Source organism: Lutjanus erythropterus, chromosome 15 (assembly GCF_056507025.1).
Source record: "Lutjanus erythropterus isolate fLutEry1 chromosome 15, fLutEry1.hap2, whole genome shotgun sequence".
NCBI classification, from domain to species: Eukaryota; Metazoa; Chordata; class Actinopteri; order Lutjaniformes; family Lutjanidae; genus Lutjanus; species Lutjanus erythropterus.
The window spans coordinates 838,857-851,666 of NC_139331.1; the positions used below are offsets into that span (position 1 = coordinate 838,857).

Consider the following 12,810-nt stretch of genomic DNA (forward strand, 5'->3'; position numbering starts at 1 on the left):
AAAATATTTTTGGGTGTATAGGCTGCATATTATTACAGCTACAGAAGGCCAAATCAGTTTACACTGTAAAAAAAAATAGTTGAGACAACTCAACATTTCAAGGCAAGGTACTGCAAGAGATTTTTTAGTTTTGAGCTCAACATTAACTCTTGAGCTTCGAAATAAACTTTAAAAAGTTTAATCAAACTATAGTCTTTAGTCAAGATAATGTATTTTTATGTTTTTGAAAAAATTGAATCTTTGAGTTTTAGAAACTCAACAAAATGTATTTTAAAAAAATTGGTCAGTGAGCTGTGAACCTAATTTGTCATTATTTCACTTAAATTAATTTACTCAGAGATTTTTTTAAATGCAATTTTTTGGGTTTTTAAAACTCAAAGAAAAAAAAAGTTAATTATTTCAGCAAAAGATTTGTAATTAGGTAGAACTTTTTTCAAAACTTAAGAATTTGAGTTGGGCTCAAAACTCAACATTTTATTGTAGTATGTTGCCTTTAAGTTTGAGTTTTCTTAACTTTTTCATTTTTGCAGTGTAGGCCTCCAACAATGATAAATTAAAATGTTAAGCAAAAGTAAAATAATTTATTAATTTCTGTATATTTTTTTGACATAGGCACAGGAAGCCACTGGAGAGCAGATAAAGGGTTCAAGCAATATGGACAGGAAAGAGCTTGTGATAGTTTATTTGTCCCGCTCCTCCTCCATCATGATTGGACAGCTGAGTAAAAAGTGACAGTGACAAGCACAGCATTTTACCCAAAGCTGAACATTTTTAAATGCTCACATGCTCCTTGTCATGTGTTTCTAGCATGCTGTGTTCCCATTGGGAACAATTCAACAGTGACACTGGCCTCAGGAAAAAGGTGGACACAGTCCCTCAGGAGTGTTTCAGACAGAAGGTGAGTAGAGGTGCTGAGACTGTGGCCAGTACCCAAAATGAATAGTATAAGCTTGAAAATGAGCATAATATGTCCACTTTAATGATAATGATTATAATACAAAGGTTTTTTCCAAACCATTACCTCAAAATGTATAAATATTATACATTATTATAACTCATACTTAATGTTCAGTCATGATGAGAACCAAACTATGGAAAGCAAGCTTCACAGTTTGCTCATAACCGCTCTAGAGTTTTGATGTTGTTCTAGCAGTTCTGTCAAACTGATTTGAGCGTGCTGTTCCAGGGACGGAGACTGCATCAACACAAACAGCTGTTGCACTGAGTCTGTTCACTGAGGTGAAGCTCACAGTCAGATAGGTCATGTCTTTTGACCAGGGGTTCAAAGTTCTTCCAAACACCTCTTTTGCCTTTTTTCTGAAATGCTTCCCAACAATGACAAACAGGAAGGGGTTAACAGCACTGTTGCTGTACGCCAGATATGTGGACAGCTGTATGCCAATATCAAGGACATGACCCCATAGGCATCCAGGTGTAAGGTGGAAGTAATCCACAGTGTCAAGAAGACGCATCACCTGGTGTGGAGTCCAGCAGAACAGAAAGACGGCCAGCACAGCCAGGACCAAGTAGGTGGCCTTCCTTTCTGCCCTCACCCGGGGGAGTCCTCTGGCCCCGCGGTCTTTTAGTGTAGCCACAATGTGACGAGTGCAGTAAGCCATCACCAGAACAGGAATCAGGAAGCCCAGCACGTTCCTGGTGATGTTGTGGTACAGCTGCCATGCTGAGTGAGGGTAGTTCAGAATGCAGGCTTCCACAGCGGGATCCTCTACGTAGGACACTGTCCGGAAGAGCAGGACGTGCAGAGTGAAGAGGAAGCCCAGGCTCCAGATACCCAGGCAGATACCCTTGGCCCAGGTGGCTCTCCTCAGACGGCTGTGGCTCATTGGTTTCACCAGAGCCAGGTAGCGGTCCACGCTGACCAGCGTGAGGAATAGAACGCTGCATATGTAGTTCATAGAGATGGCCACGTTGACCAGCTTACAGAGGACCTCTCCAAAGTCCCACTGGTAGCCTCGCGCTATTGTGACAGCCCAGAAGGGGAGGCAGGACATCATGACCAGGTCAGCAGCTGCCAGGTTCCCCAGGTACACATCAGCCACAGTGCAGGGCTTCCTCTGCAGGCAGAACACACAGAGAACCAGGCCATTCCCCACCAAGCCTACAAGGCTGATCAGACCCAGGTAGGCTGGTTGCAGGGAGGACAGCCACAGCCAGGCTTCAGTGTAGTTAGTGCAGGGGTCCAACTCTGAGTCCACAGTAGGGACCAACCAGTCTGATGCATTCACAACCATTGGAAACTGTGAATGACAGTGATTTGAAGTCAGAGTAGTATAATCAAGAAAACTGTATATATAATACCATAGCTATGACACATAAATGGAAATAAAACATGAGGCTACTTGAACGCTGCACTCATTTGTCTTCTCTCTAAATTTTTCAGGCTGGTCTACAGTCAAGGTTTTCAGTCTTGACCCTTTAAGCTGGGCGTACATGGTATGATTTTAGAAATGTTGTTTAAATTGTCTATGATATAAAGCCAAAACTCACTGTTTATGAGCTCACACTGTACAGTCTGATGTAAACCACAACTTGAGTGCTCACACTGTATGTGTAAAATATAAAATAAAGCCACTCCTGTGGACCCTTCTGGCTAGTGACAATTGTTAATTAAAAATATTTGAAAGCTCTGAGGCAGGTAGAAATTTATTTGCTAGAAATAATACTAACAAGGCATCACCTGTACCATCCTGTGTGCCCAAACTTAAAAATAAAAAATCATGGGAGAGCCTAACAATGGCAGAGTAAAATTTCTGACATGTCATAAATTCATCTGAATGTCAGATGGATGTTGATTGGTCCTTGCACCCCACTCTACACTGCATGGTAAATGATGCTGGGTGAAGCTGAAATTCAGCCCAACTTTAAAAGTAGGCATGTGGCTCAGAAACTTTAATTCTTGTTCAAAGTGTCCGTGCAGAGTTCTCTTCCAGTTGGAGTTGAGACAGAGATGATTTTCTGAGGCAGCTGAACAAATTATTACACCAGCATGGATGACTTTTCTATATTGTTTCTTTGTTCTTAATTCCTTAAGACAGAGCAGGAGTGAACAAATAATTTCACATCTCAAGGATGTTAAGAACTGTTATTGCGTAAGAACGCAGTTCCAACATTCCTGGCATTAAATATTGTGATGAATACTTCAGCCTCCCTCAGATGTTTATGTTGAAATCAGAGATGTTTCATCAGTTAGTTATGAGAAGCTGATATCATCGCAGAGTGGCTCAGCGGTCTACCTTCCCCCTTTACTCATTTTGAAAGTGTGATGTGTTGTGCCATTAATTATGTGAAATTGAAACTGCCTTTTTTCTGTCCATGACGGTAACGATTTAACCACAATACATTATTTACTACAGTTACACTAATATTTGTGAATAAAATATAAACTTGTCCAGAGCAGCTGTAAATGAAAAATATCTTTGGTCCAGTGTGCAACCTCCCTATCCAACCACTACAAATAAAAAGGCCAGAAACTGCAAAGAAATACATTTTCCTTTCTACCCAGTCTGTGTGAAGCTTTTGAAATGCTCACCTTATCTCCGTAGATCTGTCCTTTCCATCCAGATGTGCCTCCTGTTCATTCCCAGCAGATAATCGTCATGGTGATCTAGCCTCCAGTGGAGTGAACGTTGGGAGACTGGTCAGATTTTATATGTGCAGACCCAGAGATCATCATCTGTGTCGTCACTGATAACTTCCATCTGTTTTTTCCCCACAGCTACTGTGCTGTGTTCTGGCTCATACAAATGGTATTCACTATCCAGAAGCATTATGCTTTGTTTTTAATCCCTCACTCAGTGACTGCTGACAGTCTGTTAGGATTTGTTAAACATTACTGTATTTTGGCTTCTGTATTGGAACAATCAGCCATAAATATACCTGGGAACATATGAGTAGCCCAAACCTGGGGATCGTAACAGTATAAAATGTTTTATTTCTTGAGTTTTACACTTTGCTCATAAAACGATTTGAGAATATATTTTATTTCACTTCATGCAGATGTTGAAATTCTTTGTCATGTATTTTCTCACATTTCCTAGAGGCTTGTGCTTGTTGTTGTTGTTTTTTTAAATTAGTGCTCATAACATAACATCATGGAACAAGAAACAACATAGGACAAAGCTGACATGAAAGAATATACAGTACAGACAAAGACCTCAGCAAATAACCCAGATAACCAAGATAAATCATGCAGGAAGAATTTTCTTTCTCCACGATAATAACAACAACAACAACAACAACAACAACAAAAATAATAATAATAATAATAATGATAATGATGATGATGATGATGATGATGATGATGATGATGATGATGATAATAACAATAATAATTTAGTTTATCTTTTGATTGCTTGTTAATCTCAAGAGGGCGGGCCTTGTAGCACTTGTCCAGTCTTCTCTTGGCTTCACTTTATTGACTGCTGTTGAATAACCAGGGTTGAACTTCAGATGCAGGTTAATCACCTGGCTCTCATTGACTCTCATCATCTCCTTCTTGAGACGGGAATCATCAGTCCACAGCTCACAGTCTGTCCCTCAGTTAAAACTCTGAACTGCAGCTAGCTGATCTTTGGCTGTGTTGATGCTCGATCAACAATGTGGACTATGTTAAACAACAACAACAAAAAGATATTACTACAGTTTGGTCAAAAAAGACAAAGAAACTGAGGGGAAAAAAACAGTTTGAATAAGATGTTGGATAGAGAGACAGATGAATGAAAAACCTGATCAGCTGGATTATAAAGTAAAACACTCACAGATAGAACACTGTTATTTTACACTTTGCTCACTGTTTTCAGCCCACATTTAATCATCAGCTGCAACAACATGTGGCCACATTTCTTTTTGCCTTGTCAGTCTGTGTGTCCTGGAGACACCATCTCAGAGGCAAGGAACTACCACAGAAGCAGTTTTGAGTTTTTTGTCAGGTGTTTATACATATATCTGTCTGTCTGTCTGTTTGTCTGTGGACACATGTTGTCAAGGCAGTAGCATGATGCAAAATGCACCTGCAAAATGCAGTCAAGAAACTTAACATATGTGTAGTTGAGATTAAAATAAGGGCCGCGGGGTGTGTTCCAACCCATGAATACTCATGACATTATGTAGTTATGACTACAGAGCACTGATAGGGTGTAATTTTTGTAACTTCAACAGCAAGACAGACTCTTATTTCAGAGTCCAGTGGACACAGGACAACAGTGTCAGACCGTATGTGGGTTTGGTTTGGCTGATACTACCTCGCAGTTCAGAATGCGTCAGCAGTTCCACAGTCTGAAATAAACTCTCTTACAAAATATGCTCCCAGAATGGCATTTTATAATAATAACATTTACTGAAACTGAGATCAGGCACACCAATAAAGCAGATTTCTTGTCTCAGTTTATTTTTCAAACTTTTCAAGGTTGTTTGATTGTCTGTGTGAAAATTCATAAGGTTTTACCTAATGAATACAGCAGAACTTCAGGCCGGGAAATTTATTGATATTATATATTGATATCGTGTCATGATATGAAACTAGATATCATGATAGGTTTTGGGTATCATTATATTGTGATATGGAATAAATGCTTTCTTTTCCTGTGTTTTTTAAAGGCTGTATTACAGTAAAGTGATGTCATTTTCTAAACTTACAGGCTCTGTTATTTGTCTTTACCTACTTGGTCATTGTATTCATATTACTGATCATTATCAAATATTTCATTGTCTTAGGGATGTTAATGATAAATTGCCAAATCTAAATCAATTAAAAATGTGTTGATTGATAATGAATCAGTAGTCTAGAAATGGCAGTAATTCTGCCTAATTTGACATTTTTTTGTCTGGCCAAGACATTTGTTGAACAAGACAACTTTAACTTATACTTAAAATGAGGGGGGAAAGACAAAATAATGAAAATGAGGGGAAAAATGAGAAAAAAAACAGCCATTATGTATCTATTAATTATTAATGATTGATAGACCTTAGTTATTAATGATTAATGACCTTATCCACCTGTTAAGGACAATGCATAAAACTTGCATCCCTAGTGTTAATATTTTGTAAAAGCACAAATAGTCATATCTATAATATTGTTACAGTATCTATATCATTATATCATCGTATTTGGTCAAAAATATTATTATCAATATCACTATAATACAACAAACGACCCTTGCCACTTTTACACTTTGGAGCAGTCTCTCAAAAAGACTGGGCTGTGACCCACAGGCGGGTCACAGGAGATTTTATTTGGGTCACCAAATAAATAAAACACTATGGAAGAAATTATGCAAATTTAAGATTTATATCTGCTTTATAACCTCTATAAAGCATTAAAATGATAGCTTCATAATTCTTCCTAAATGCACTTATTTGTCTCATTTATGAAGGTGACTAAAATGTCTTACTCTGTAAAAAAAAATTAAAAAGTTGAGAAATTTCAAAATTCAGGCAATTTCAATAAATTTTAGAGTTTTGACTCTCAAACTCAAACTCTTAAGTTTGGAAAAGGTTTTACCAACTAATATATTTTTTAAATCATTTACTTTACAAGTTTTTCCTTTTCAAACTTGACTTTGACTCTATGAGTTTTAGAAACTCCTAAAAATTATCTCAAAAATTATTGAGTAAGCTCACTGAAGTGAAAGTGAATAAATTTAATAATTTAAAATTTTCATTGTGACTGTATAGCCCGTGTTCAGAAACAGCCTTTAAATCAGGAGATCAGTTCAACATGCAGTCATAGTCATAGTTACCAACTTAGATGTTACTTGATAAAATTCATGTGGTGGTTCTGTTATACCCGGTTCGGGGGAAAACCTGAACACAGCACAAAAGCGTCACCCCTCTTTCCCCACTCCCAAGGATGACCAGTGCCACGGCAGGTGCAGTCCGACAAAGAATGATTTATTCATCACTCACATAAGAAAACATGGTAGAAAGACGTCAGGGTGAGCATGGCCCAAAATAACAAACAAAACGATCTGGGGTTAAATTAACTAACTTACCTACCCATAAAATAAAGTTACCAAAATACAGGTACCTTGCCTGACTCCCTAACATAAACAGGAGAAAAAGGACTTACAAAATAAACGGGCTTCTCACCCCTACCACTACCAGGACTGCTCTCTGCTGATTATTTACATTTGGCATAAGGCAACACATTAATCACAACGTCAGCCTTCACAGGCCGCACGGCACAAACGGACGGCGTGGCACAGTCTGGTTGGGAGTCAGGAAACAGAGGAGACGCGCCGATTAAAGTAGGCGGCCTCAGCTTCAAAACCAATCGTCATCCGATGCCCATGCTGAGGAAAGAGCACAAATAGGAAACACAACACCACCCTCCGGCAAGGAGGGGGGAAACAACATTGACATAATATATTGCCATACACTAACACTCTTCACGACCTGGGTCATAACAATGCTTTTATTCAAAGCAACTTACAATAATGCTTTCAACCATGAGGATACAGGGACTGCATGAATTGTATGTGTACATCATCCTTCAATAAATATAATGAACTGCTTCAAGTTCTATATTTAATACAATCAGAGAATAACAGATGTACTGTGCGATGTAATGTGGGAGAACTTGGGCTCCTCTGAAGCTGTATTCTGGATGAGCAGCAGAAGTCAGATAATGGCACCTGTAGGCACACGAACCAGGAGTGAGTTGCAGCAGGCTAGCCGCAAGATGACAAAAGCCTGGACCAGAATCTGCACTGCTTTCTGGGTGTGAGGAACGGGCATATCCTCCTGATTTTATTTGGAGAATAAATCTGCAAGGGGGTGTTGCACTGAAAGACAGCTGGTCATCCAGTGTCACAACCAGGTTCTTCTCAGTCCACACCGGGTATACCACTGAGTTCTCAGTTGTGATGGAAAGATCATCTCATCACTGAGAGATGTCAGCCAGATTTCAGGACATGGAAAGACAGGGTCAGATGAGTGTCATCTGCAAAGCTGTGGTAGGAAAATCCATGTGAATGAATAACAGAGCCAAGTGGCTGGATGTAAAGAGAGAGAAGCGGGCCCAGCAGAGAGGCAACAAGGTTCAGCCACACCTTGTCCCCAAGTTACCCCGTAGGTGTGATCCTTGGGGTAGAAAATGAACAGGACAACATGTCCTCACTCCAAACTCATCCAATACAGCAGCTTGTTCAGTGGCCCTACACTTCAAACTATGATGCTGCAGGTAGTGATGTGATCGATACTGAAATATTGATACCTCCGATACCAGAGCTTTATGCTCTAAAATTGATTCTCAAATCAAAATATCGGTACTTTTGATACTCCAGTCATTTGAGGTAATGCACATCATTAACAGGAACACAGTGGAAAGTAACTAAACTACTGAGAACTTGTCTAAATGATGATGGTGGGAACTACTTTTTCTTCCGCCTGGGTAAGTGCATAATGCGTAAGCGCAGCGGCAAGCTGCTCAGTCAGTCAGTCACTCAATCTCAGTCTGTAGACACAATGGCAGAGCGTAAATGGAGTCATGTGTGGAGCCACTTCAGCTCCACAAACAGCTAAGATGCCTGTTTGTGATGTTTGTGGAAAAATGGTAAGGAGTTAGGGCAACACAACAAACCTTGTGAAACACCTCAGGTTCAACCACAACACAGAATACGAGGCATTTATGATGAGGCGGACAGAAGAGGATGGTTATGAAATAAGTAACAAAATAAATACATGCTTCAACAAAGAGCTGTATAAATTCAGCTTGGAGTAATGTGTATCAATGAGATAATCTCACATAGACAAAAAAGCCTAGATTTAAAACACTGCTTAAACAATCCAACAAGATGACAAAGGAGAAGAGGGTGGCTGCTTTTCTATAAAATCTCTGGCAAAACAAAGTGAATGGCCAGCATGTTTTTTTTTTACATTACTCTCTTTCTGCAGTAGAATCTACTGTAACTACTTTCTTTTCTTCTAGAAAGAAATTTCCTTCAAAAGACTCATAAAACTACATGAAACTGTTCAGGTCTGTGGATTATCTTGAGTAAGTGCGTCATGATTTTTTGGCTTTGTATTTACTTGGTGCTTTGAGCTCTAGAAGCTGAGTGCCATGTAGTCCCATTATATGAGCTGAAGGAAGTCATCTCTATGGCTGATATCTCCAAAACTCTGCAGTTCACATTAAAAAAATCTAGATGGAAAAATAGCAGTACAGGCAAGGGGAATGTTTTTTTTATTTTGGGGTGAACTGTCCCTTATGATATTTTCAAGATTAAGTAATATTACCAAAGCTCAGATAACAGGACTGTGCAGCCCGCTGTTCCACAACCTGCACAGATTCTGCATCTCTCAACCTTCAACCACACCTTTATATCATTACTGATTCATTACATAGTTAAACAAACAAGCTGGTGTGATGATAGAAGCAGAGGCTGACAGACACAGCCAGCAGGAAGGCTGATGTTGCTGGTTCTCCTCTCTGCTCCATTCTGTCTACCTCCATCTGCAGGTGGGACCAAACACACAGACTCTCTCTCTGGCAAACTTAGTGCAATCATGTTATCAAAGTCATCTCTGATTTCACAATAAACTGGAATAAATCTACAATCCTACAAACAGATGAACATTTAAAATTTCAAAAATCCCTCACTTAACACCTGCAGCTGCCCTCATCACATATTTAGGTACATTATTCTCTGCCAAGCTGTCAAAGTTGTTCCACCTTAACTTGATGGATGACAATGGCACTATCATTAATGAACTATTTTCTGACATTGCTTTGTGTACTACTAGAGGATGCTCGCGTACCATCAGTGGTACACGTACCACAGTTTGAGAATCTAGGCTGTAGTGACTCAAGCAATACACTTCACATTCCACCAAACAAATGGGATAAAGAGCTCAATGTACTAAAATTTGTAATAACATCTTTGACCAGGAATACTGATGCAAGGCTCGTACAACATAAAATCATCCACAGAACACACATCACACAACACAAGATCAACATAATGGAATTTTCTGGATCAGACACACGCACTCATTGTACACTCAACACAACTGATGACTTCCTCCACATGTTCTGGCTCTGTCCATTAAGAAAACAGCTCCAGGAGGAGGTGACCACCACACCACCCATAATCCTCAGCTGTAACATTCCACTGTCCCCTTCTGTATGCATACTCTACCATCTAGAAACACTCAACACATGTCCACCATATATCACAATACCCTACTTGCTGCCCAAACTATTGCCAAGTAAACCATACCACTAAACTGGAAAAGTAGGAAAAAAATCAACATCTCAACATCATCACTGGTTTGATTTCCAAAAAAGGCAGAGTCTCAGTGAGACAACAATCAGCTCAACAATTGTAAATGTAGATGTGCTGCAGGGGAGGGGGGGGAGAGAAGGAAAAGGCAGAGAAGAAAAAAAGGAAAAGTAATGTTTATATGAAGCTTAACCAAACCCAAATCTGAAGTACATCCAAACCCAAACAGATTAGCACAAACTTAATTTTAGCTCTTTGTTTTGTTTTTATTTATATATTTATTCTTCACTGTCACCTGTTACCTATTTGTGTCCTGTAATGTCTTGTCATTATGTATTGTTAGTGTGTCTGTGTTGTCTATGTGGGTACACCCAATTTGGTGAATAAAGGGGAAAAACATAAGTCAACAATCTCCAAAGGCATTTCCTAGAAATTCTGTCTTAATTCCTTCCTGGAATATGTTTTTTTTTTCACCATCTGTTTATTAATATTTTCAGAGTTAGACAAATAAATGACAACAATACAAACAATACAGTAACATTTGGACAGTACAATAGTGACAAAGCAAAAGTGAATGTAAAGACATGTAAGAAGAAAATAAAACCATGCAAATCCAGGACAAGACAAGAACTAAGCAATACTAAAATGATAATAATAAAATAAATAAAATAAAAATAAATAAATAAATAAAATAAAAAGAAATAAACAAACAAATAATAATAATAATAATAATACAATCTTATAGTTGGTCAGTCTACTGTTCATTATTTCATAAATACTGTGGGTCAGGTACCTGATCAGTCTCGGGGGTCTCTCAGAAGTCCAGCTCTTGTACATATTTAAAAAAAGGGTCCCACATTTTACTAAATTTTGAGCCATTCTTTATGCACCTGATTTTTTCCAGATTGACACAATTAAGGATTTCTTTTATCCATACTGTATGTGATGGGGCTGTTGAAGATTTCCACTTGAGCAGTATTAAGCATCTGGCTAGTAGGGTGACAAAGGCTATAAAGGCTGCCTCTAGGGAGGAGAGTGGCATCGAAGGTAAGGATACACCAAATAGTGCAGTCATAGCATTAGGTTTAATCAGTTTCCCAGTAACCTTGGACACTGACCTGAAGATTTCCTCCCAATTAGATTGCAAAGCAGAACAAGACCAAAACATGCGAACATGGCTCGCTGGAGCTTGTTGACACCTGTCACATGTTGGGTCCACAGCTCTATAAATTCGAGTGAGCCTAACCTTTGTAAGGTGGGTGTGATGCACCACTTTACACTGGATCAGTCCATGTTTTGCACAAATAGATGATTTATGTACTTTATCAAGGGCATCCTCCCAAAGTTCCTCAGTAATCTCCTCTCCGAGATCTGCCTCCCATAGTGATTTAATGGAATTTAAGGAAACCAAATGTAGGGAATGAATCTGAGCGTAAAAATGTGACATCATTCCTTTCAGAGCTGGTGCTGGTTTAAAGAATGTGTCCAATGGTGATTCAACAGGTAGACTGGGAAACTGAGGAAATCTGCTACTAACAAAACTGTGAATCTGGAGATATCTGAAGAAATGTTGTTTACAGAGGGAAAATTTTTCAGACAACTGTTGAAAGGATGCAAAACTGTTGTCAATATACAGGTCTTTAAACAATTTAATGCCTAGGTCAGACCAAATTGCAAATGCCCCATCTACTAAAGATGGGGGAAAGGCACAATTTGCCCTTATTGGGGCCAATATTGAGTAGGTCTGAAGGCCGAAATAACGCCTGAATTGGTTCCAGATTCTCAGAGATGTTTTAACTATTACATTTTTCGTGTAGCTTGAAGGGGGACTCTTAATGGGAGAATGAACTAATGCTGCTAGGGGGAGACTGGATGGCAAGAGTCAGCTTCCAATTTGAGCCAGACAGGTACAGAATGGTGTGAGTCAGACTGTAGTCAGGATTGTATTATTCTAAGATGGGCAGCCCAGTAGCAAAATCTCAGGTTTGGCAGAGCCATTCCCCCTAGTGCCTTTGGTCTCTGAAGGAATTGCTTACGCATCCTTGGGATTTTTTTACTCCATATGAATTCTGAAATAATAGTGTTGATTCTGCGAAAAAAAAGATCTGTGGAAGAAAAATGGGCTTCCTGAAATATGTTTGAGGAGGTGGTGGGCGTACAAGGTGCACGGCTTTAACACCACAGTCTGGGGTTCATTATGTTTCCCTAAAAATGTATGTCCTGTTGCACAGATCAAATAGTTCTCAGATTTTTTAAAACTCCACATGTAAAGTCTCAACAAGCATTACAGATAGATTGAAATCTGATTCAAACTGCACCATTTACAGAGTGGAGTGCACACTGGGATGGATGTGACTGGCTGAATGATAAAATAAAAATGTTGGAGTTGAAGGTCAGAAGGAATGGGAAATATATTCCCATGGGAGTTATTGGTAGGAAAATGTTCTAATAATTGTGGTCCTTAAGTTGACATCTTTCTATTAGTACTGTCAGCATCAACCCGTAGACTACACAAGGCTTGTACTTTATGTTACATCACATTTATGTAACAGTCAAGCCAACACTAGAT

At 39.0% G+C, this 12,810-nt stretch overlaps 1 protein-coding gene across 1 annotated transcript; it reads right to left on the minus strand.

Annotated features, from left to right (window-relative positions):
- Positions 1-556: 556 nt before the first annotated feature.
- Positions 557-3,649, minus strand: LOC146313727 (B2 bradykinin receptor). The gene is made up of 2 exons (XM_084737608.1): positions 3,551-3,649; positions 557-2,258 (listed from the first exon to the last, which is right to left on the minus strand). The coding sequence occupies exon 2, from the start codon at positions 2,250-2,252 to the stop codon at positions 1,128-1,130; it is 1,125 nt and encodes a 374-aa protein (XP_084593734.1). The 5' UTR covers positions 2,253-2,258; positions 3,551-3,649; the 3' UTR covers positions 557-1,127.
- Between the last annotated feature and the right edge of the window lie 9,161 nt (positions 3,650-12,810).

What these genes read in the sequence shown, in the direction of transcription:
- LOC146313727 (XM_084737608.1), bottom strand. Translation starts at nt 2,252, where the DNA reads ATGGTTGTGAATGCATCAGACTGGTTGGTCCCTACTGTGGACTCAGAG.